We start from the raw sequence: 23,607 nt of genomic DNA, 5'->3' as shown, positions 1-23,607 counted from the left end.
ATAGGAGTGGTGAGAGACAGACTTTTCTTGTACCAGATTTTAGAGGAAAAGCTTTAGTTTGTCTACATTGAGAATAATATTTGCCATTGGCTTCTGATAGATGGCCTTGACTATATTGAGAAAAGTTCTTTCTACTCTCATCTTGATGAGAGTTTTTATCAAGAATGGGTATTGAGGGCCGGAGAGATAGCATGGAGGTAGGGCGTTTGCCTTTCATGCAGAAGGTCATCGGTTCGAATCCCGGCGTCCCATATGGTCCCCCGTGCCTGCCAGGAGCAATTTCTGAGCACGGAGCCAGGAATAACCCCTGAGCACTGCCGGGTGTGACCCAAAAACCACAAAAAAAAAAAAAAAGAATGGGTATTGGACCTTATCAAATGTTTTCTCTGCATCTAATGATATAATCATGTTTTTTATTTTTCCTTTTGGTAATATGTTATGTTATGGTGACTGATTTACTTATGTTAAACCATCCTTGCATTCCTGGAATGAAATCTACTTTTCTATGATGTATGACCATCTTGATGAGGCATTGGATCCTATTTGCTAGAATTTTGTTGAGGATCTTTGCATCTGTGTTCATCAGGTACATTGGTCTGTAGGTTTTGTTTATTTGTTTATTTTTCCAGCATCTTTGTTTGGTTTTGGTATCAAGGTAATGTTAGCTTCATAAAAACTATATGGGGTGTTCCTTATTTTTTAATTTCATGAAAGAGCCTGAAAAGGATTGGTAGTAGTTCCTCTTGAAAGGTTTGAAAGAATTTGTTAGTAAATCAATCCATCAGAGACTGGGCTTTTGTTTTGGGGAAGTCTTTTGATTACCATTTTAATTTCCTCAGTAGTGATGGGTATGTTTAGATATGTTAGATCATCCTGGTTTAACTGTGGAATATTATGAGAGTCCAAGAATCTATTTCTTCCACGTTTTCATGTTTTGTGGCATAGAGTTTCTCAAAGTAGTCTGTGATTACCCTTTGAATCTCTGCAATATCTGTAGTGTTCAGGGGAAGGAATATTAACCAAAATAGGTGTCCCTGAAGTTTGGTCAGATTGGTGTCTGGAGAAAGAAGTGGTGAAACAAGGACATAGACAAGGCAGGAAATTGGTTCACCGTCTCTTCCAAGATAACCAGCTTTCTGCTGAGTGGCTAGTATATCCATGATTTTTCACAGCTTGGTTTACATCTCTTTCACTCTTGGACCTGGTTCTTTGTGAACATAACAACTTAGTCATAGTTCTTAAATCATTTAATTTGTATTTAATTTCTCCATGTGGCAAAGTAGGATATATTGGTATTATATATATATATATTCATATAGTAAGGCAGGATTTATTCTTTTGCTTATTGTACACGTGTAGCAGTCTTGATAACTGTGATAACTTGATAACTTCAAATAAAATTTGAAGCTGGAGAGTGTGAGTCTTCCAATTTTCTCCCTTTAATATTGTTTTGGCCATTTTGACAGTCTAATATTTATTTATATGTAAATGTATATGTAAATATTTCATTGAGTTCTATGAACATCTGTTGCAAGTCAGCCCCTGAAGAGGTTTACTGATGGAGGGATGGAGGATGAGGTCTTTCCCCTCCAGCTCAGAGCACGCGTCTGCCACCCTGTTCAGCCGACGGTTCTGAGGTGAAGCAGAGGATAAACAGCTCGCAGACAGTCAGGCTTGTGGACATATTAGCTTTATTCAGTGGACAAGACTGAAGTCTAAAGCCTCAGCACCAGTTCCAGCCAAAAAGCCCCCGCCTTCCACAGACCCCTGTTTTTATCCCCCAGAATCAGGTACCACCCAATGGTGGGATCAGCTACCACCCAATGGTGGAAGCAGAATCAGGTACCACCCTAGGGTTGGGGCAGAATGCCAGGTCACACTCTAGAGTAGGGCACAATCATCGATCAGGGTAGGGTCAGTAACATAATAATCCCATAAAATGTTTACATACACAACAAACATCCTCTATATTTTTTTCGGTAGACTCCTTATCTGAGAGGCTAAATAATGTTTGGGATTTTTTGGGTCATCAGAACTGTCATCTTCATTCTCTATGCATGGTGTTGGCCTGTGTTGTTTCCCTATTGTCATGCTTGTAGTGTGGTGTTTTCTTTGTGTTGTGCTAGGGTTCATTGGTTAGGAGATGTGTATGCCCCCAAATTGAAGTGGAGTGGCTCCACTCCCATATATATATTTCAAAATAATCGTGGCAATTTATGAAAAATATTATGTATTTATGTACTAGCAGAATCAACAGTGAACTTTCTACATTTTTGTATACTTCACTATTACTAACTTCGTAATTTTTTTAGAAATAAAACTTGAGGGGCTGGAGTGGTGGCGCAAGCCATAAGGCGTTTGCTTGCATGCTCTAGTCTAGGATTGATCACAGTTCTATCCCATCCTCTCGATCCAGGGCCGATTTCTGAGTGCATAACCAGTAGCTAAGTAATGATAAACTTTTACTACTATGCTTGTTTGAGCTTGGGCCAAGACTAAAATCTTTATGAAAGAAAAACTACCCCCACCAGTTCTTATGAAACACTAAGTGATTTTGGAAATTAACTTTTACTGCAGACTTTATAAAGTTTCTTAATGAATTTATTAAAAAATTACAGGATAAGACATTAACTTACATACAATATTGATATCAGGGGAGTCAATTTAAAAATAAGTAATGTGTGACACATAGTAACGTTAAGAATACACTTCCTCTGATCTCAAAATTTAATACAAAGGGTCAGGAATATAACTAAGTGATAGAGCACATGTATTACATGTCCCACTCCAACACTGCCAACAGTCAACAGTCACATACACAAGAAATGTGATTTTCATTCCCCACTTAGATTTACACTCTTTGTATGTGTCAAGGTCAAATTACAATTCCCTGTTTTTAGGACCTTAATGCTAAGTAAATTTCCTTTATTTTGTTTTTTTGGGGTGGGCACAGCTGGTGATGCTCATGGGTTACTCCCGGCTATGTGCTTAGAAATGGCCCCTGACTTGGGATGCTGGGGGATCAAACTGCAGTCCGTCCTAGGTTAGCACGTGCAAGGCAGACACCCTACTGCTTGCGCCACCACTTCGGCCCCATAAATTTCCATTTTTAACATGTTTAATGGCATTCAGGGAGCTTCCAGCTAATTTTTAATTGGAAGTAATAACTGTACTGTAACAAGTATTAAAAGAAGAATTTAAGAGAATTTCATAAAGTTATACTAAGTGAATATGCACAACTAAAATTACAAGTTTATATTGGAAGAATGGAGTTTCTTGGTGATGTCTGTATAATATTGTAAATTTCTGAAAACCACTGACTATACATTGAACTTAACAGAATTGTTTTTATGTTTGTGAATTTCATAATTAGTTTAGTATATGTAATTCCTATCAATTGGAAATCATGTCCAAAGTTGAAACACATAAAATCTGAGTGTACTTTAATATTAACAAGTCAACATTTGCCATTGATTTTAATTATAAGGAATACTTTGAATCTTTTGTAAGTCTTTGTTGAGATACTGTTGATAGTCATTCATAATTACAATACCACACCCACCACTAGAGTACCCAATTTCCCCACACCATAGTCCCAGTCCTTCCATTCTAACCCCTCCATCCCCTACAAACTCAGTTCTGTGGTCCCACTTCCCAGATCTGTTGTCTTGGTTATTGTTGCTCCCTTACTGTATATTTTGTACCCCCTATACAAACACCATGATTCACAATATCATTACTGGTAGGAGTTCATGCATAGTAGGTTTCAAAACCATACCTCCCACCCATATCCACTTCCCTCTATCAATTTCTCATGTCCTTCTCTATCCTCCCTACCCTTGATACATTTAGTTCTGTAGACTAGGTCTCACAAACCCCTTTAACCAAATATTGTTTGCTTGTTTATTTGATTTTGGGATGGCATCTAGCAGTGTTCAGGTGCACCCATCTACTCTGGCTCAATGTTTGGGAGTCACTCAGGAAAACTTGATGTGCCTGTGATTAAACCTTTGTCTTCTGTGTGTAAAGCATGTCCTCCAACCTGATGTGCTCTCCTTGATTCTGCAAAATGTTTTTAAAAGTCTGTTCTGATTAGATGACCATCTCTTAGCAAAAAATGTCATACTCAGATGTAGAAGACATCTACATAGCTCAAAATGGCACAGAGAAATTTCAAAATGTTTATGGTCCCAAGTTTGGTCCCTGGCACCTATAAACTCCCAGTTTAGTCTCTAGAACTCAGGTTTTACCAAGATTGGCCCCTGTATCTTCCCAACAAATACACAGCCACCATCACTGATACAGGGGCACTTACTAAAAATAATGCCATCCTCAGGAGCCAAAGCAATAGCACAGTAGGTAGGTTGCTTGCTTTGCATTCAGCCAACCCAGATTAAATTCCTAGCACCCACCCAGTATGGTCCCTGAGCTAAGAGAGACCTTTGCCAAAAAAAAAAACAAAAAACCCAAAAGCATAATAATAAAATAGTCATTCTTGATTAATTTTAATTTTATGAATAGTTTCATAAAAATTATTTTTTCTTACTTTTACATCATAGCAACATGTCATCTACATAGTAAAAGCATTCATTTCATAATGAAATTGAAAGATGTTTAAAGCAAGTGGGCATTAAGTTTGTCAGTGGAAGAAAGAATGGATCATATTTATAAAAGGACCTATATGCATATGACATGTCAATTTTCTTTGCTTTTAAGGAAAAACATTGAGAACTTTGGGCTGCATCAAGAATAGCATCATCTACAGACATTCCTTTCTGTGATTTCATAAAATCTTTAATAAATAATTGAGAAAATGCAGAAGATCTTGCAAATGGATGAATTTACCAACTCTCAAGCTCTTAGAAAAGGAAAGAGGAAACGGACAGAGACAATGGATTCAGAGAATGCAAATAGTGACATGGATAAAGGGCAGGTTGGTGTTCTTTTACCTTTATCATAAAGCTTTATTTTATTAAAGTCAATAATAATTCTGTTATTTCTTTTGTAAATAGAAGGATTTTTCCTCCCATTTATTATTGCCTTAATTTTTGCTTAATAGAAAAAATTTAATTTCATTGTTTTATTTTTTTATTTTTTGGTTTTACGGGCCACACCCGTTTGATGCTCAGGGGTTACTCCTGGCTATATGCTCAGAAATTGCCCCTGGCTTGGGGGAACCATATGGGACGCCGGGGGATCGAACCGCGGTCCTGATCCTTGGAATTTCATTGTTTTAATAAAGAACAAGTTAAGTTAGAAACATGCTATATTGACTGTAAGTGTGTCAAACATACATTTCCAGTTAACCATTGTTTAAACTTCCTTGGTATTCTTGGAAGTTAAATATCATAAATCTAAAAATATATATATATCATAAACCTTTCGAAAATATACTTTCTCCTAAAAAACATTGGAAAAAATGAAACACCTTATTTTTTATATTTTTGCAGAGAAGACTGAACCAAAGACCATACATGTGAAGTAATCACTCTACCGCTAAACTACATTTCTAACCTGAGCACCTCTTTCTTAAGATTCATTTATATCCCATTTTCTACTAAATAGCATCTTACCACTGCAGATAACCACATTCTTATTTATGCTTCCGGTGTGTACATTAAGCTAATATGATTATATTTTTACCCCATTTGGTAAAAGTTACTATCAAGCTATGCTACTTTGTAATTTGCACATTTTGGAAGGGAGGCCACACCTAGCAATGCTTGGAAGCTATCCCTGTTTTCATGCGTGGGGGTCAATCTCAGAGGTAATCAGGGAACATGCAGCACTGGAAATTGAATCCAGGCTTCCAGCATGAAAAACTTGGACTCAACTTATTGAGCTATCTTTTCAGTATATATTGCTCTTTTACATAATATATTGTGAAGATCTTTATACTAGTATAGAAGAATTTTTGTGGGCTGGAGTGATGGCACAGCAGTAGGGCATTTGCTTTGCAGGTGGATGGATGATCCAGGACGAACCCGGGTTCTATCCCTGGCATCTCATATGTTCCCCTGAGTATGCCAGGAGTGATTTCTGGGCTCAGAGCCAGGCATAACCCCTGAGTGGTCCAAAAACAAACAAAAAAAAGAATTTTCATTTGTATAACTTCCTATGATTCCAAATATGTTTATATACCATTCTTTATTTAACCAGTCCTTTATGAAGTACATATGTTTATAATCTTTTTATTATTACAAACATATTATTTAATTTTATGAATATATCATTTTACATAATTTGGTAGAACATTGATATATAATTTAAACCTCAATCATTCAATAAATCTCAATATTAATTCAGCACTGCTTTTAACAGTTAATTATATTGCTCTTTGATTCATTGCATCTAACTGCTGCATACCACTTTATTTCACTTAATATTTCTTTCAATATTTTATATGGTATATTGCCAGTCACAAGTATAAAAAGAATGCTCACGGGGCCGGGCGGTGGCGCTAGAGGTAAGGTGCCTGCCTTGCCTGCGCTAGCCTAGGATGGACCGCGGTTCGATCCCCCGGCGTCCCATATGGTCCCCCAAGCCAGGAGCGACTTCTGAGCGCATAGCCAGGAGTAACCCCTGAGCGTCAAATGGGTGTGGTCCAAAAACCAAAAAAAAAAAAGAATGCTCACATTTTTATTTCTTTGCAAAGTACAACAGAAACTTATTAGTGTACCTTTTTGCTCTTTAAAACAATACACATGGCTCAAGGTGATTTGTAACCTTAGAAAAGAATACAGTTCAGTTAGGAACCCAGAGAATAAAAGGAAGGTAAGTTTTAACCTCTCAAAGTAGTTCATTTCTGGCCAGGCCCAAGGTGGTATACTGATGTAAATTTAAGATATTAGCAAGAAGCCAGGTTTCCTTATCCAATTTTCTTTACCTAGAGAATAGGTTTTTAGATCAGAGACTTATAACAAATGACTAACTTCCTAAGGTCTGGTTTTGAAAGGGGCAAAACTTAAATGAAAGGGGTACAGAATCTATACCTAGTAAAATTTAATAGCCCAATGCTATTCTGGCCAAACCTTTTTGGAGTGTAGATTAGTTAGCAGGTATTCAAAGTGTCTAGGGAAAGTCCCTGAAACAAAGCAATCCTTTCAATTACAAACTGCTATGACATTCAAAGACAAAGAGAAAAGAAATTGTTTTTGACGTTGAATTTTCCAGGTAAAGAGAAATTTAATCAAGGCTATATTTTTGCCTGTAAATATGCACAGCAGAAGGGAGAATAATTTTAGACCAAATATCATGAACGAAATATAATGTCAATAATATAACATCAATCTCTACGGAATTTCACCAACTATCCATGCAGGGGTGAGACTTCCACAGCGGGCCTCCTGGTTAAAATCCCTTGGGGATAATTCAAACCAGTTATTCATGCTATGACATTCTAGCAGACCTTCTCTCTGTCCTCTTATAGAAATATAGAAATTCAATGGGGCTGGAGCAATAGCTCAGCAGTAGGGTGTTTGCCTTGCATGCGGCTTGAAGGACTATATGGGATTCTGGGAATTAAATCAGGTTGGCTGTATTCAAGACAAGTGTCCTATCGAATGCACCATTGTTCCAACCCCCTGATTGACTAAACTATAGATCATACAAAAATATATTTGTATTTCTTATAACTGATATCATCAATCTCTATATACTTTACTTGATATGAAGTAAAACAATTAAACTTTTTTTTTTTTTTTTTTTTTTTTTGGTTTTTGGGCCACACCCGGCGGTGCTCAGGGGTTACTCCTGGCTGTCTGCTCAGAAATAGCTCCTGGCAGGCACGGGGGACCATATGGGACACCGGGATTCGAACCAACCACCTTTGGTCCTGGATCAGCCGCTTGCAAGGCAAACACCGCTGTGCTATCTCTCCGGGCCCAAACAATTAAACTTTTCCATGCACAGTGAATTCAATTGGAGTGCTGCAGTTTAAAACAGTCGCATTAAGGACTGGAAGTAGAACAGCACACATAAGGCACTTTTTTTTACATAATAAACACGCCCAACCTGACACCACATATGGACTGCGGAGTACTCCCAGCAGTAATCCTTGAAAACAGAGCCAGAAATAAGCCCTAAGCGCTACTGAGTATGGACCCCTAACCAAGAAAACAAACAACAACAAAATAGTCCCTGTAAGACACATGGATATAATTTCATTCTCTTGAAGAATAATTCAATAAGTCCTAAATTCTCAATCACTCCTACTTATGATTTTTCTTGCAAAGTTACTGTAGAGGCACTAGTGGTCTTTCCAGATCCTGTGGAGTTTTGTTCATATTAGCTGTGGAGGTTGCGAACCTGGTCCCTATTGCCATTTCTGTAAAGTTCACATGACCATGTGGGGTCTGAGTATAAACAAGCTGCTTCTCTTTTCAACATTTTTTCCTAACCACAGCACAGGTATTATTTTGAATTTAGCTATTTAACATGAGGTTTAAGAAGTCTGGATATTATCTGAAGTGTGTTTTTCTAGACACCAGTTTGGGCCATTTCTGATCTATGGCTTTGAGAGGCCCTATGTTGCCAGGCCTGGAGCCTCTGTCAGAAGTCTATAGTCCACAAAGAAACAAAGCATCTGCCCTGCTGTTCTGATGTAACCCTTCTTTTATCTGGATGTTTCAGTAATATTACAACACCTTAGTGGTCATTTCTCATTCCTCAAGAAAAGCATAAACTCTTGAATCTGATTTTTAGCACTTCCAGTTTTTGAATCTGCAAGATTTTCCTTGTACCAGAATAACTTTTATTTTCTTGTACATCAGGGTCTTTCTTTATGACATTCCTTTATATCTCCTACCTCTAAAGAGTTTAGATGTGTTTGTTTTATTTTGTGATACCAAGGACTGAACACCAGACCTTACATATGTAAAGCAGCTTATCTACAAGGCAACACATGCTCGATAGCTGAACATCATCCCTAGACCCTCAAAGATTTATTTTGAAACATTTATATATTTACATCAATATATTATATCTATATTTATATCTACATTTATATATTATTATAATATTATTACTACAATATGTAACTTTTAATATATATATAAATATATAATATATAGTATATTGATATATTGGTAAATATTGTATCTTAATATTTTGGTAAATATATAATTATTAATATGTTGTATATTATATATAATTTTATATTTATATAACATCTGGGTTTGAATCATAATTATACTCCATTTCCTAACTTTCCATATTTGAAGATATATATGTGTGTATATACATATATATATATGTGTATGTGTAAAGCTTGTTCGGTTGAGAAGTCTTCTGTTTCAACACAACCTGAATTTTACAATTTAAATATGAATTTAAAAATGAATTTCATTTAAAAAATGAAAATATTTAAATTTTCAAACTATTGCCTTGTTATTGCCCTTAAAAATATTTTTAAGACAAGGCCATCTACCACAAGCCAATAGCAAATATTACTATCAATGGAGATAAACTAAAAGCCTTTTCCCTAAAATCTGGTACAAGTCAAGGCTGCCCTCTCTCACCACTCCTATTCAACATAGTACTGGAAGTACTTGTCATAGAAATTAGGCAAGAAAAAGATATCAAGGGCATCCAGATTGGTAAGGTAGATGTCAAGCTCTCACTGTTTGCAGGTGACATGATATTATATATATATATATATTTTTTTTTTGGTTTTTTTTTGTTTTTGGGCCACACCCGGTAATGCTCAGGGGTTACTACTGGCTATGCGCTCAGAAGTTGCTCCTGGCTTGGGGGACCATACGGGACGCTGGGGGATCGAACCGCGGTCCATCCAAGGCTAGCTCAGGCAAGGCAGGCACCTTAACTCTAGCGCCACCGCCCGGCCCCAACATGATACTATATTAAGAAAACCCTAAAAACTCTACCAAAAATCATCTAGAAACAATGGATTCATATATCAAAATGACAGGCTACAAAATTAACATGCAAAAGTTAATGGCCTTCTTATACACCAATAATGATAGAAAAGAAATGAATATTAAAAAAAACAATTCCATTCACATTCGGGCCCCACAAACTCAAATATCTTATCTAAACAGGTGAAGAACCTATACAAAGAAAACTACAAAACCTTGCTTCAAGAAATAAGAGAGGACACAAAGTATGGAGACACATACCCTGCTCATGGATTGGCAGGATTAATATTATTAAAATAGCAATACTCCCAAAGCATTCTTTAAGGAAGTGGATCAAACACTCCTGAAATTCATTTGGAACAATAAACATCCACGAATAGCTAAAGCAATCCTTGGGAAAAGGAATATGGGAGGCATTACTTTCCCCAATTTTAAATTGTATTACAAAGCAATAGTTATCAACACAGCATAGTATTGGAATAAAAACAGATCCTCAGATCAGTGGAGTAGACATGAGTATTCAGAGAATGTTCCCCAGGTGTACAATCAACTCATCTTTGATAAAGGGGCAAGAAATACAAAATGGAGCAAGGAAAGCCTCTTCAACAAGTGGTGTTGGCACAACTGGTTAGCCACTTGCAAAAAAAGTGAACTCAGACCCCCATCTAACAACATGCACAAATGTCAAATCCAAATGGATTAAAGACCTTGATATCAGGCCTGAAACCATAAGGTATATAGAACAACATGTAGGTAAAACACTATATGACATTGAGACTAAAGGCATCTTCAAGGAGGAAACAGCACTCTCCAAACAAGTGGAAGCAGAAATAAACAGATGGGACTATATTAAGCTGAGAAGCTTCTGCACCTCAAAGGAAATAGTGCCTCGGAAACAAAAGCCACCCACAGAATGGGAGAACTATTCACCTCATATCTATCAGGCAAAGGGCTAATATCAAAAATATACAAGGTACTGACAGAACTTAATATGAAAAAACATATAGCCCCATCAAAAATGGGGAGAAGAAATGAACAGACAATTCACCAAAGAAGAAATACAAATGGTCAAAAGACACATAAAGAAAAGCTCCACATCACTAATCATCAGGGAGATGCAAATCAAAACAACATTGAGGTACCATCTCACACCACAGAGACTGGCACACATCACAAAGAATAAGAATAATCAGTGCTGGTGGGGGTATGGAGAGAAAGAACTAGATGCCATCTAGTCTATCCTTTATGGAAAACAATATGGAGATTCCTCAAAAAACTGGAAATTGAGCTCCCATATGATCCAGTTATACCACTCTTAGAGATATACCCTAGGAACACAAAAATACAATTAAAAATCCCTTCCTCAAACAGCCAAGATGTCCTTCAACAGATGAATGGCTAAAGATACTATGGGACATATACACAATGGAATATTATGCAGCCATCAGGAGAGATGACATTATGAAATTTTCCTATACATGGATGTACATGGAATATATTATGCTGAGTGAAGTAAATCAGAGGAAGAAATATAGACATAAAATAGTCTCACTCATCTATGGGTTTTTAGTAAAATTAAAGACATTATTGTTATAAGACCCAGAGACAATAGAGTTACAGGCTAGAGGGGCTGGAAGGAATGGCTCACACTTTGAAGCTCACCACAAAAAGTGGTGAATGCTGTTAGCGAAAAAACAACACTAACAACTAGCAGGCAATGTTAAAGAATGAGAGAAGTAGAATGCCTGTCTTGAATACAGGAAAGGGAAGGGAAGGGGGTTATTGGTCCTGGGAATGTTGCAGTGTTGAAGGGGGTATTGTTTGTGACTGAAACCCAACTACAATCAAGCTTGTATTATCATGGTGCTTAAATAAAGATTTTATATATTAAAATATATTTTTAAGAAGCCAAAGTGATATCATAGCAGGTAGGGTGTTTGCCATAAGCATGACTAAACCAAGTTCAATCCCCACCATCCCATATGGTCCTCTGAACAGTGCCAGGAGCAATTCCTGAGTACTAGACAAACAGTAACCTGACAAAACCAAACAATTATTTTTAAGATTCCAGAGCAAAAGAACAGTAAGGAGGGTACTTGCCTTGCACACAGCTGACTGAGGTTTGTTACTCAGCACCACAAGATTGATCCCTTAGTGCAGAGTCATGAGTTAGTACTGAGCAACACTGGGGTTTAGCCTGAAATAAGATATATACACATATTATACTAAAGGGTGAAAATAAATGCTTTTTGTAAGTGAGTTTTCTCTCCTTTCTCTTATGTATTAATCCCAAATTTAGCCTCAAGGTTAGTCTCAAGTCTCAAGGTAAGAAAGGCTAAATTAAAGTTAGAGGGAAATCAGAGAAGAGGACATAAAGATTTGAAGGAATATTGTTGATTCCATTTGATTGACCTATTTTTCTTCTAATTTTTAAAAATAATTTATTTAAGCACCGTGTTTATATATTTACAAACATGTTTGTAACTGAGTTTCTTTTTCACCAAAATTTGACAGGAAGTCATAATTCTGACTTGTTTCACAAGAGACTTTGATATTCATTCCTTCTGAGTTCCCCTGGACATTGAAAGATGAAGCTGTGGTTTGGTTAGCTCTGATGAAGTCTTTTCAGCATACAGAACATGTGGTAACATATATAATTTATTTTGAAACTTTTATTGTGCTTACCTTATATTTCAGAAAGACCCATATTCAGGAAATGCCTTTCTGCCTGGTGAGAGTTCCAGTGAAGATGAGGAACCTTTATCAGAACTGTCAAAGGAGGAATTATGCACAAAAATTAAAAACCTGAAACAAAAACTAACAAACATCCGGAAAGAAAACAGCAGATTACGGCAGTCTTTGGTTATGCTTCAAGGTAAGCTTTGAGAAAACCCAACATTTTTAGATGAAAGGGAAAAAATATGGTGAGTGTAAAGTATTAAAATTCACTGTCAAAAGTGAAAAAGATAGCACCTTAGCTTGAAAAATCATATTTTAATAAATCAATGATTACGTAACTCTAACACAGAAGTGTTCTGTTGAAGTTTTTAGTTTATTGCTTAGAAAATCTTAGATTCTTCCTACAAAATACTAAAGGTATTTATTTCATAATGCTTGGTGAATATTTATTGAGCATTTACTATAGGCTTTTTAATATTTTTATATTACATTTACTATATACAATAGGTATTACCTATGGTGAGCCCTAGAAAAAAAACTTAAAGAAGATTGATTATGTTAAAGTGTTAGTGGTATATTTATTTCTGTGAGGGAAAGCTTGGTAAATAGGTCCTGTGGTAATTCATGGGGAACCGCTGGAATTAATGGTTCCATATATTAAATTTTAGTTGGGTTTGGGAAGATTAGTTTGTGAAAATAATCTCAATCCATCAAAGTCATGCAGAGGAAAATGAGCTGCTTAAGCAAATTAAAAACTACTTCAAATAATGATTTTTTTTGGTAAGATCTTGTGTTGTGTCTAAGTGTTTATTTTTAAAAAAGTGATACTTGCTATTTATAGTAAAGCCTCTGCGAGTAACAACTACTTGTGAATGGAAATAACATTTATTCCATTCACATGTTACTGTATTTTTATTTATTGAATTTTAAATGCTTTGATTTTATAACATAGTTTTCCTGTTAAGATTTTTGTGATTTTCAAAGAATAGATTATTCTCTTTGTTAATAGAACAACCCCCAGAATTTAGCATGAAAGTAAAAAGCTAATTTATAAAGTTAGCATTTAGTGTTAGTTAAAAAATATTTCTTGTGGAGCAAGTAGGGTGCTTGCCTTGCATGTGGCTAATTCGGGCTTGATCCCAGCAACTCTTACGGTAGGCCAAGGACTACCAGATCTAATTCTTGAGTGCAGAGCCAGGAGTAAGCTCTGAGCATGTTGAGTATGGACCCAGAACAAAAACAAACAAACAAAAAGTATTGATTGTGGGTCAGTGAGATAATACAAAAAGGAAGGCTCTTGCCTTACTCACAGCCATCACCAGTTTGATCTGTGGCACCACATATGGTCCCCTGAGTGATTCTTAGAGGAGTTCTCAAACTTTTTAAACAGGGGGCCAGTTCACTGTCCCTCAGACCATTGGAGAGTCTGACTATAGTAAAAACAAAACTTATAAACGAATTCTTATGCACACTGCATAGATCTTATTTTGCAATGAAGAAACAAAACAGACACAAATACATTATGTGGCCCGCGGGCCATAGTTTGAGGACCACTGCGCCTAACTGCCAGGTGTGGCTCAAATCCCCTTCTCCCCTAAAAGTATTGACTGTGAAGGTACTGTCCTAGGTTTAATTTCCAGCTATTCTCACTAGCTATACAATTTTAGTCAAGTCATTTTACTGTGCGTCATCCTTCGCTTGAATTTCATCATTTACAAAATGGGTCAATCTATTTTGTCTAGTTGCTATGATGATTAACTCAAATAATTTGAAGAAATACGTCAACCAGTGCCTGGCACATGTAGGTACCCGGTAATTATAAGTTTTGCTATTGTGTGATTTGTGATTTTTGGTGGGGTTTTTTTTTGTTTATTTCTGAGGTTTTATTTTATTTATTTATTTTGGGGGGACACATTTGGCCATGCTCAAAGGTTACTCCTCTAACTATTCTCATTAATTACTTCTGGTAGACTCAGGAAACCATATGTGGTGCAAGGGATTGAACCCAAGTTGGCCTCAGGCTAAACAAGCTCCCTATTTTTATCCTTCAGCATGCAACCCTTTACTGAAGCATTTTTTTCTTTGTAAATATTAACTTTCTAGACATTCCACTATGCCTTGTTAATGTCATCTATAAATGATTGTCATGACAGAGGTAGCCATCAATGCAGATTGAGTAGTCCCCAGCAACCCTTTAATAGCTACACAGGGTTATCTAACTAGACTGTTGCCTTGATTCTGGGGTAGCTCAAAGGGCTGAAACATATGCCTTCCATGAGCAAGACTCCCCAGGTTTGATACCCAATACTATATGGCACCTTAGCACTTTAAAGTATGACCATGGAATTCCCTAACCTCCAACACTGGAATGGTCATGGTAACCACCAAACTTAACTGGGCCTAAACACTAAACAATCAGGCTTACATCATTGATACCTCATCTGTCAGATAATATACATCTCACTATCTATAATATTCACTATAATATTCATCACTATCTCACTAAAAAGTTTATTCTAAAAGATGTTTGCACTTAAAAGTTTATGGCAACCTTATTCACAATGACCAAATTATAAAATCAACCTAGATCCTAATCTATGGTATGTATACAAAATAACATATTATTATTCTGCCATTATAAAGATGAAATTCGGATGAGAGTGAAAGCACAGCAAGTAGGGTGTTTGCCCTGCCACATGGCCAGCCTGCATTATCCCATGGTCCCCTGAGTCTACCAGGAGTGATTTGTAGTGCAGAGCCAGGAATAATCCCCAGAGTATGGCCCAAAATATAAAAAAAAAATTAAAAAAAAGATAAAATTGTGTCATTTTAGACGAAATGGATGGAACTTGTGGTAACTATGTGAAGGTAAATCTATAAGCAAATAAAAGAAACTACCACTAGTGTGAACATGTATTACAAAAAGCAGACAAATTGATAAGAAAATAAAACTCACTCAGACTTAATAAAAATCTATGGTGGCTTCCATGGGACCTGAGAGGTGGCGCAGTGGTAAGGCACTTGCCTTGCACACGCTGACCCAGGACGTCCCCAGCGTCCCATGTGGTCCCCAAGACAGGAGCGATTTCTGAGCACAAAGCTAGGAGTAACCCCTGAGCATCATCAGGTGTGACCTAAAACAAAACAAAACAAAACCAAAATTAGGTTAATTCTCCAAGCTATGAGCAGGGTGTAGGTCTATATTTCCTCGTGTCCTTCGGCTCTTCTTTTAAGGCTGGATTTGAGTCTAAATTTTTGAATTGCTGTTTATCCACGAATCTGTGTATTCTTGCTTCAAACCTGAATGAGTGTCTGGCTGGGTGAAGCATTCTTGGTAATGAATTAATTTCATTTTGTTACTATATCCCACCACTGCCTTCAGGCGTGGAAGGTTACTTGTGATATATCTACTGTAAATCTTAAGAATGCTTCTTTAGGGGCTGGAGAGATAGCATGGAGGTAAGGTGTTTGCCTTTCATGCTGAAGGATGGTGATTTGAGTCCCTGTGTCCCATATGGTTCCCTATGCCTGCCAGGGGCAATTTCTGAGCATAGAGCCAGGAGTAACCTCTGAGTGCTGCTGGGTGTGACCCAAAAACCAAAACAAAAAAACAAAAAACAAAAAAACCAATAGAATGCTTCTTTTTTTCCTTTTGGTCTTGCTTTCAGTATTCTATCCCTATCTGTTGTTTTCATGACTAACTAGGCTGTTCCTTGGGCTGATTTTCTTTGGCTCTCTTTTATTTGTTTATTTATTTATTTATTTATTATTTATCTTGGTTTTCGGGTCTGGGTCACACCCAGCAGCGCTCAGGGGTTACTCCTGGCTCTATGATCAGAAATAGCTTCTGGCAAGCTCAGGAGACCATATGGATTGCCGGGATTCGAACCGCCATCCTTCTACATGAAAGGCAAATGCCTTACCTCCATGCTGTCCTTCCAGCCCCTCTTTGGTTCTCTTTTAGCTGGAACTTTTCAGGTGCCCGGATGTGGTCACATGCACTCTTTAGCTCCGGAAACTTTTCAGCAATGATGTCCTTGACTGTTGATTCTTTATGGGGTTTTTTTGGAGGGTGGTCTCTGGGACTCCAATAATTCTTTTCTTTTGGGGGGTCACACCCAGCAGTGCTCAAGGGTTACTCCTGGCTCTACATTCAGAAATCGCTCCTGGCACGCTCAGTGGACCAGATGGGATGCCGGGCTTCAAAACACTGTCCTTCTGCATGCAAGGAAAAAATGTCCTACCTCCATGCTATCCCTCCGGCCCCTAATTCTTTTTTTTTTTTTTTTTTTTTTTTGGTTTTTGGGCCACACCCGGCATTGCTCAGGGGTTACTCCTGGCTGTCTGCTCAGAAATAGCTCCTGGCAGGCACCGGGGACCATATGGGACACCGGGATTCGAACCAACCACCTTTGGTCCTGGATAGGCTGCTTGCAAGGCAAACGCCACTGTGCCATCTCTCCGGGCCCCGGCCCCTAATTCTTAATCATTCTACTATCTCTCTGGCTTTACAAGAAGAATTTTTATCTTTAAACAGTAACTATCCTGGGCACATCATTTTATACCAAATATCCCTTTCTGCTTTGGACTTATGACAGTAGTTAGAATACTTGCATTTCCTATGCTTGTACTGATCCCCCTTGTTCTTTCAGCTCTTTAATTCCTGCTCAGTTTTCAGCAAACATCAGTTTTCATTCAGTCAACCTCCTCAAAGAAGCCTTTCTGGTCCATGACCTCTTGGCCTCAGACACCTTCTGCCACAACTTTGTGGAACTTAATTGTAATTTTTAAAACTTCTATGCATGTGCCTTGAGTTCATGTACCATAAAATTGCAAGACTAAGGATACTGCTCTCAAGGCCAGGATTTCTCAACCTGGGGCCATGTGGCTTCCTATTTTTTCTCAGGATATTTCAAGGGGACCAGAGAAAACTGTAAATAGTGGGCAAGAGCATGAGACTCAAGGGGCAACAAGTAGGACAGGAAAGCCACAGGAAATAGAAGCAACAGTTAGAAAAAGATTGAGACACTAATCTTGACTGCCTAATCTGTCCAAGACCCCTGACACCAACTTCAATCTCAAAGATTCATTAACTCAGCCTCAGATGCAGTAATTTGTCAGTTAAAAATGTCACTGTATGGGGCCGGAGAAATAGCACAGCCGTGTTTGCCTTGCAAGCAGCTGATCCAGGAGCTAAGATGGTTGGTTGGAATCCTGGTGTCCCATATGGTCCCCCGTGCCTGCCAGGAGCTATTTCTGAGCATAGAGCCAGGAGTAACCCCTGAGCACAGGCGGGTGTGGCCCAAAAAAAAAAGTCACTGTAGGGGCCGGCGAGGTGGTGCTAGAGGTAAGGTGTCTGCCTTGCAAGTGTTAGCCAAGGAAGGACCGCGGTTCGATCCCCCGGCGTCCCATATGGTCCCCCCAAGCCAGGGACAATTTCTGAGTGCTTAGCCAGGAGTAACCCCTGAGCGTCAAACGGTGTGGCCCCCCCAAAAAAAATGTCACTGTAGGGGATAGGGCTATAGCACAGCAAGTGGGGTAATTGCTTTGCATGTGGCAGACCTGGTTTGAATCCCTGGGCATCCCAAATGGTCCCCCAAGAACTGCCGGGAATGACCTCTGAGTTCTCAGTCAGGAGTGAGCCCCGAGTGCCACTGCTTGTGGCCCAGAACAAACAAATTACATACTGAATCTACACTGAATATTAAAGAATATAAATTAGGGTTAGAGAAATAGAACAGCATGTCAGCTTATATGCAGCCAATTCTCAGCACCATAGTTGGTCCCATGAGAAATCCATGAGTTATCATGAGTACAGAGCTCTGAGCACCACTAGGTGTGGCCTAAAAACAAAACAACAAAACGAATACAAATTAGCAAGATACACAGAAGGCCAAAGTCTGGGAGGTTTCCAAATATTAGTCTTCTGTGTTCCTCACACTGAGTTACCTTCCTGCTCTGTATATGTTGCTATGTGTATTTAGTCATTTAGGAGACCCAACCAGAGTTGGGTTGTTATTTTGTTTTTGGGTTTTTTTTGCATTGTTTTACTTGGTTGATTTTCTTTTTAGCCATACTCATCAATGCTCAGGGCTTATACCTTCTGTTTTCAGTAAGCATTCCTGTAGACTAGGGACATCTTCTGGGGTGCCAAGGATTGAACCTGGGTCAGCTCCGTGTATGGCAAGAACATTACTTGATGTACTCTCAAGTTCTTCCAGAGTTCTACTGAGACTTAATCAGATAGTCATGGTTGCTGAGTTCCTACTGCTTGTCCATATGTTGAATTCAGTCTAAATCTTTCTGGTTTTTATGCTAAGATGAGCTTCTAAAGCACCCTAAAACTATTACTAGATGTTATTGTCCCAACAAAACTCCTTATCACAAACTATTGATGTTGGCAGAGGATTCCTCCTGAATAACAAAGATACCATATATACTCAAGTATAAGCCAAGTTTTTGGCACAAAATTTGTGCCGGAAAACCCAAACTCGGCTTATACTCGGGTCATGTCATACAGATTATTTGATTTGGTGCACATGCACTGAATCAAATGCACCTAGTCTCCAGTTCTTCTGCCGTCTTGTGAAGGGAGTTGTGCTTCAGCTCAGTTCACAAGTCACTGCTGAGCTGAAGAGGTAGGCAGCTGAACTGAACTGTGTGCCACTGAACTATTTAACCCACAATATTCTGGGCTTTGCATGAGACCGACAGCAATGATGATGATGATGACAGTGTCTATCACATCAGATACATCTGAAGCTTTGTTTGGACATACAGATGAGGAGGAGGAGGAATCCAGTTTTGAAGGATTTTAACCTTTGTGATTTAGCTTGATTACCTGTTAAGCTACAGTTTTCTGCACTTTAAAGTTTTAAAGTTATTGTTGCTAGTTTACAGTTTTTCTTTAGCAATAAATATTGAAAAGCATTTAACCTACTGATTCCTCAATTATTGTAATTGTTTTGAGTATATATTTTTATTTTTGAAATTTACCAGTGGCTTCTGCATTTTTCACCTCAGCGTATACTCGAGTCACTAAGTTTTCCCAGTTTTTAGGGTAAAATGTTGGGGGGTCGGCTTATACTCGAATATATATGGTACTTCCATCACTGGAAAAATTCCAAGGATTTCGCATTACTTTCCTTTTTTTTTTTGGTTTTTGGGTCACACCTGGCAGTGCTCAGGGGTTATTCCTGGCTCCAGGCTCAGAAATTGCTCCTGGCAGGCACAGGGGACCATATGGGGCGCCGGGATTCGAACCGATAACCTCCTGCATGAAAGGCAAACGCCTTACCTCCATGCTATCTCTTCGGCCCCTCGCATTACTTTCAACTTGGAAATAAGGATAAGGAGACCAGAATTCTTTCTTTAAGCAAGTTAGATTCTTACTTCATGTTATGGTCATGCAAATAATGCTAAATCACGCTTTCTCTGTCCCTAGAAGCTAGGATTACATCTAGTTTTACTCCCAGTTTCATCCTCAAGTACTGAATATAGTGATTGTTGAGAGTATTCCTAGTTATGATTTATATAACAAGCAATTGAGGGGGGGCTTGGATTTGAATTTGTCTCCTCTCTATACTTTTAGTTGACTGGTGATTATTTAATCACTCACTAATTATCTTCATCTATATAATGAAGATAATGAGTATTTCAGAGAGCTATAATGAGGAGTAAATCAATGAACATCAATTCAGGTTTCAGTCTAGTGCCTTAGCACAGAAGAAAAATCTAGATATCTAATGTTATTAAATGCTCAATAAATACTTGCTGATTGAATAAGTGTCCCAATATGTGAGAGGAACTTTGTAAATATTGAGAAAATAAAACATTTGTCTTATTTTCATAATTTTCTACCATTAGGATACTTGATCTATTGATTTTGAACATGGTATTGATAATACTAATTTTAGGTTTCAAAGTGCTATTCTAAAGATTATGGTTCAATAATCTTAAGTCCCTATGACGTGTTCTTATTTACACCAGCAGTCACATCCCTCAACTATAATTGAGGACTTGAAGTAGGTAGAATTCAAGTTGTTTTCCAACTCCAACAAAATGTTATTTGTCCTTAGGAAACAAACTAGATATAACAACAAAGAAGACCATTTTACATGGAAGCATGAAACCTTTGAATGTGTAAGTTTCTGTTTAAAAAGAAACAAAGGAACATCCAGACAAGTATCAAAACTTATTCTAATGTGTGAAAACAAAGATTTTAAATATGGCAGTGAATTTCTATTAATTTGATAGAATTTTACTCCTGGAAAACCACTTACAAGGTCATAGAAAATTTATCTTAGCTTGTTAGAACTTAAACTAGCTGATGTGAGCATCTGGAAGGTGATCAATAATAGACTCAATAATGTCTTCAAAAAAGAGATTAAACACCTTCAAATAATATTAATAATTAGATAAAAAGCCTCAACTTTTAAACATTGATTCTAACTATGAATTAATATGAAGTAATGCATATACATTTTAAATGCAATAACTATTTTTTATTTGTAACTAAGCAATTATTTACTAAAAAGGTAAATACATGCCAACTACTCTTCTCACCATGATTATTTTTTAAAGCAGCAAATATTCACTGTTCTACATTTATCTCTGTTCCACTTACTTCTCTGAATAGGCACACAAAAAACAAAAACATATAGACATTTTTCCTATTGTTAAAACAATTTGTAGTGTCACATTTTCTTGCCATTTTAGTGTTACCGCAGGCAGTCACACAATTTGAAGAACTAGTTGGTATGGCAGAGACTCTCCTTAAAGGTGGAGGAACCATGTCTACATCTGCATCCACACTCTGGAGAGCAACCAACAACTACTCTCCGGATTCCTTTGCCTCAACCTGCAGTAATTCTAATTCTAATTCCAGTTCACCAATTTCCTTGAAAGCTGAAGAAGAGCCTCAGACTGATGAGAAGCAGGTCAGTTGCAACAGTTACCCTTTGTTTCTCTGGGTTATAGTCAATCCAAAGAGTTTAAAGAAGGATCATTGTTTTATCAGTAGCTTCAGGTAATGCTAGACAAATCATAATATTCTGATTTTATAAAACTTTTTGAGGGGCCAAAGATATAGTATAGTGGTCAGGGCATTCATCTGCTTTGCATCAACTAATCTGAGTTTGATCCTCAGTATCCCTTGTGGTCCCCTGAACCCTTCCAGGAGTGATTCCTGATTGCAGAGCTAGGAGTAAGTACTGAGCACTGCTGAGTGTAGCCATGAAAGAAAACAAAACTAAACTAATACTTTTAAATGTAGTATTTGTGAACCAAATAACCAGTATAGAAAATTAGCCAAGTTGTGAAAGCGAGAGGAGTTATTAAACTATAAAATCCTTACACTAGTAACAGAAGAATAACTATGCCTTATGTTTAGATAACTATATCTTTGAGTGAAAGTAAATTTCAGCCTCTGCATGTTGTCTAAATGCAATTATTTTTCTAAGTTTCACAATTTTCCTAATTAGAATTAGGTATCAGCCTGAACAGGTGTCAAAAAAAATAGCTAAGTAATGACATTTAGAATAATTGACTCTTAGTATAGCAGTATTCTACCACTATCTAAATGAATTACCACTACCACTATGGTATTAATTGTCATCACAGTTCTGAAAGTGAGAATAGTAGTAAAAAACTAAGTATTCATATATATGTCCCTTTCTGAGGTTCTTTAGGAAATATGTTGATGTAATCAGTAGTTTATGGTCATAAAACTGAGTTTCTGTTTCCTTGCTGACTATAAACTGAAGATCAGTCCAATATCTCATCTTGGTTTCTGTCCCTCTTCTGCCATCTTCAAACTTTTCCATGGCATTACAAGTCATTCTCAGCTTTCTGTATCTCTTTTCCTCTGTCTCCTTTTTCTTTTCCTATTTTTTGGGATGGAACACACTAGGCAATGCTCAGGGATTATTTCTGGGTTTGTATTCAGGAATTATTCCTGGCAGTGCTTATGAGACCATCTGGAATGCAGGGGATCAGACATGGGTCAGCTGTGTACAAGGCAAGTGCGCTACCTGCCGTACTATTGCTCTAGCCACTTACTTCATTTTCTGACCTGCTTTACTGCCTCCCTCTTCTTCATTTAAGGACTTGTGTTTAGATTGGGCCCACATGAATAATCCAAGTCTATCTCCCTACCTCTAGCTACTTATTTTTAATCATAACTACAAAATTGTTCTTCCATATAAGTCAACATACTTGCAGGGTCTAGGAATTATCATGTGTATTTCTTCTGTGAGACATTTTAGGAAGTATGGAGAACAGAACTGATTCTTAAAGCACTAGCTCCAAATTACCTCATAAGACCAAAACACATTTCATGAATATTAAAAAATTATCTCAAAAATAAGTTACTATAACCCCTGAAATGTAAGATAAGAGTTTAGAAAATAATACATCACCTTTAGGAATGTTAATTTTATTTTCTGGTATATTTTAGCTCAGTAATACATTTGTCCAAACTTTACTTTATTTTTCCAATTTCAGTTTCGTTTTGTTTTGTTTTTAATTTTCAGTTCAAGATTGAAAAATGGCAGATTGCCCGTTGTAACAAGAGCAAGCCTCAGAAATTTATCAATGACCTAATGCAAGTACTTTACACTAATGAATACATGGCCACACATAGCCTGACGGGAGCAAAATCTTCTACGTCAAGGGATAAGGCAGTAAAACCAGCTATGAATCAGAATGAAGTTCAAGAGATCATAGGTGATATATGACTACATTCACATGAATATTAAATTATTTTCCATTAAACTCTTATTATTTTTTGTGTTTGTTTTGGGTCATTCCCAACAGTGCTCGGGGGTTACTTCTGGCTCTGTTCTTAGGAATCACTTCTGGAGGGTTAGGGGGACCGTATGGGATACCAGGGATGGAACCCAGATAGGCCCAAAGCAAGGAAGAACTTAACTGCTATTCTATCTTCCTAACCCCATACATTATTGTTCTTTTATGAGGAAGTTTTTCATAAGAGATTACTCTCAGAATGGGCTAAAACCTTTTATTAAGTATGGGAAATTCTGTGGAAAACTTT

The 23,607-nt window shown here is 37.5% G+C and overlaps 1 protein-coding gene across 7 annotated transcripts in view; it reads left to right on the top strand.

Annotated features, from left to right (window-relative positions):
* BEND6 (BEN domain containing 6) overlaps window positions 1-23,607 on the top strand; it is a 46,733-nt gene that overhangs the window by 12,877 nt on the left and 10,249 nt on the right. For 3 of the 7 annotated variants that reach the window (XM_049776943.1, XM_049776940.1, XM_049776942.1), the window contains exons 2-5: window positions 4,717-4,933; window positions 12,573-12,750; window positions 21,273-21,493; window positions 23,087-23,279. In XM_049776943.1, the coding sequence (XP_049632900.1) occupies window positions 4,814-4,933; window positions 12,573-12,750; window positions 21,273-21,493; window positions 23,087-23,279 (712 nt within the window). In that variant the 5' untranslated portion in view covers window positions 4,717-4,813. Of the gene's footprint in view, window positions 1-4,542; window positions 4,934-12,572; window positions 12,751-20,632; window positions 20,697-21,272; window positions 21,494-23,086; window positions 23,280-23,607 lie in introns of those variants that run through there. The other 4 variants (XR_007497544.1, XM_049776944.1, XM_049776945.1 and 1 more) reach the window with 3 other exon arrangements.

Source organism: Suncus etruscus, chromosome 7 (assembly GCF_024139225.1).
Source record: "Suncus etruscus isolate mSunEtr1 chromosome 7, mSunEtr1.pri.cur, whole genome shotgun sequence".
Lineage (NCBI taxonomy): Eukaryota > Metazoa > Chordata > Mammalia > Eulipotyphla > Soricidae > Suncus > Suncus etruscus.
Note: the sequence above shows the minus strand (reverse complement) of the source record. Positions and strands in the feature narration are given on the sequence as shown.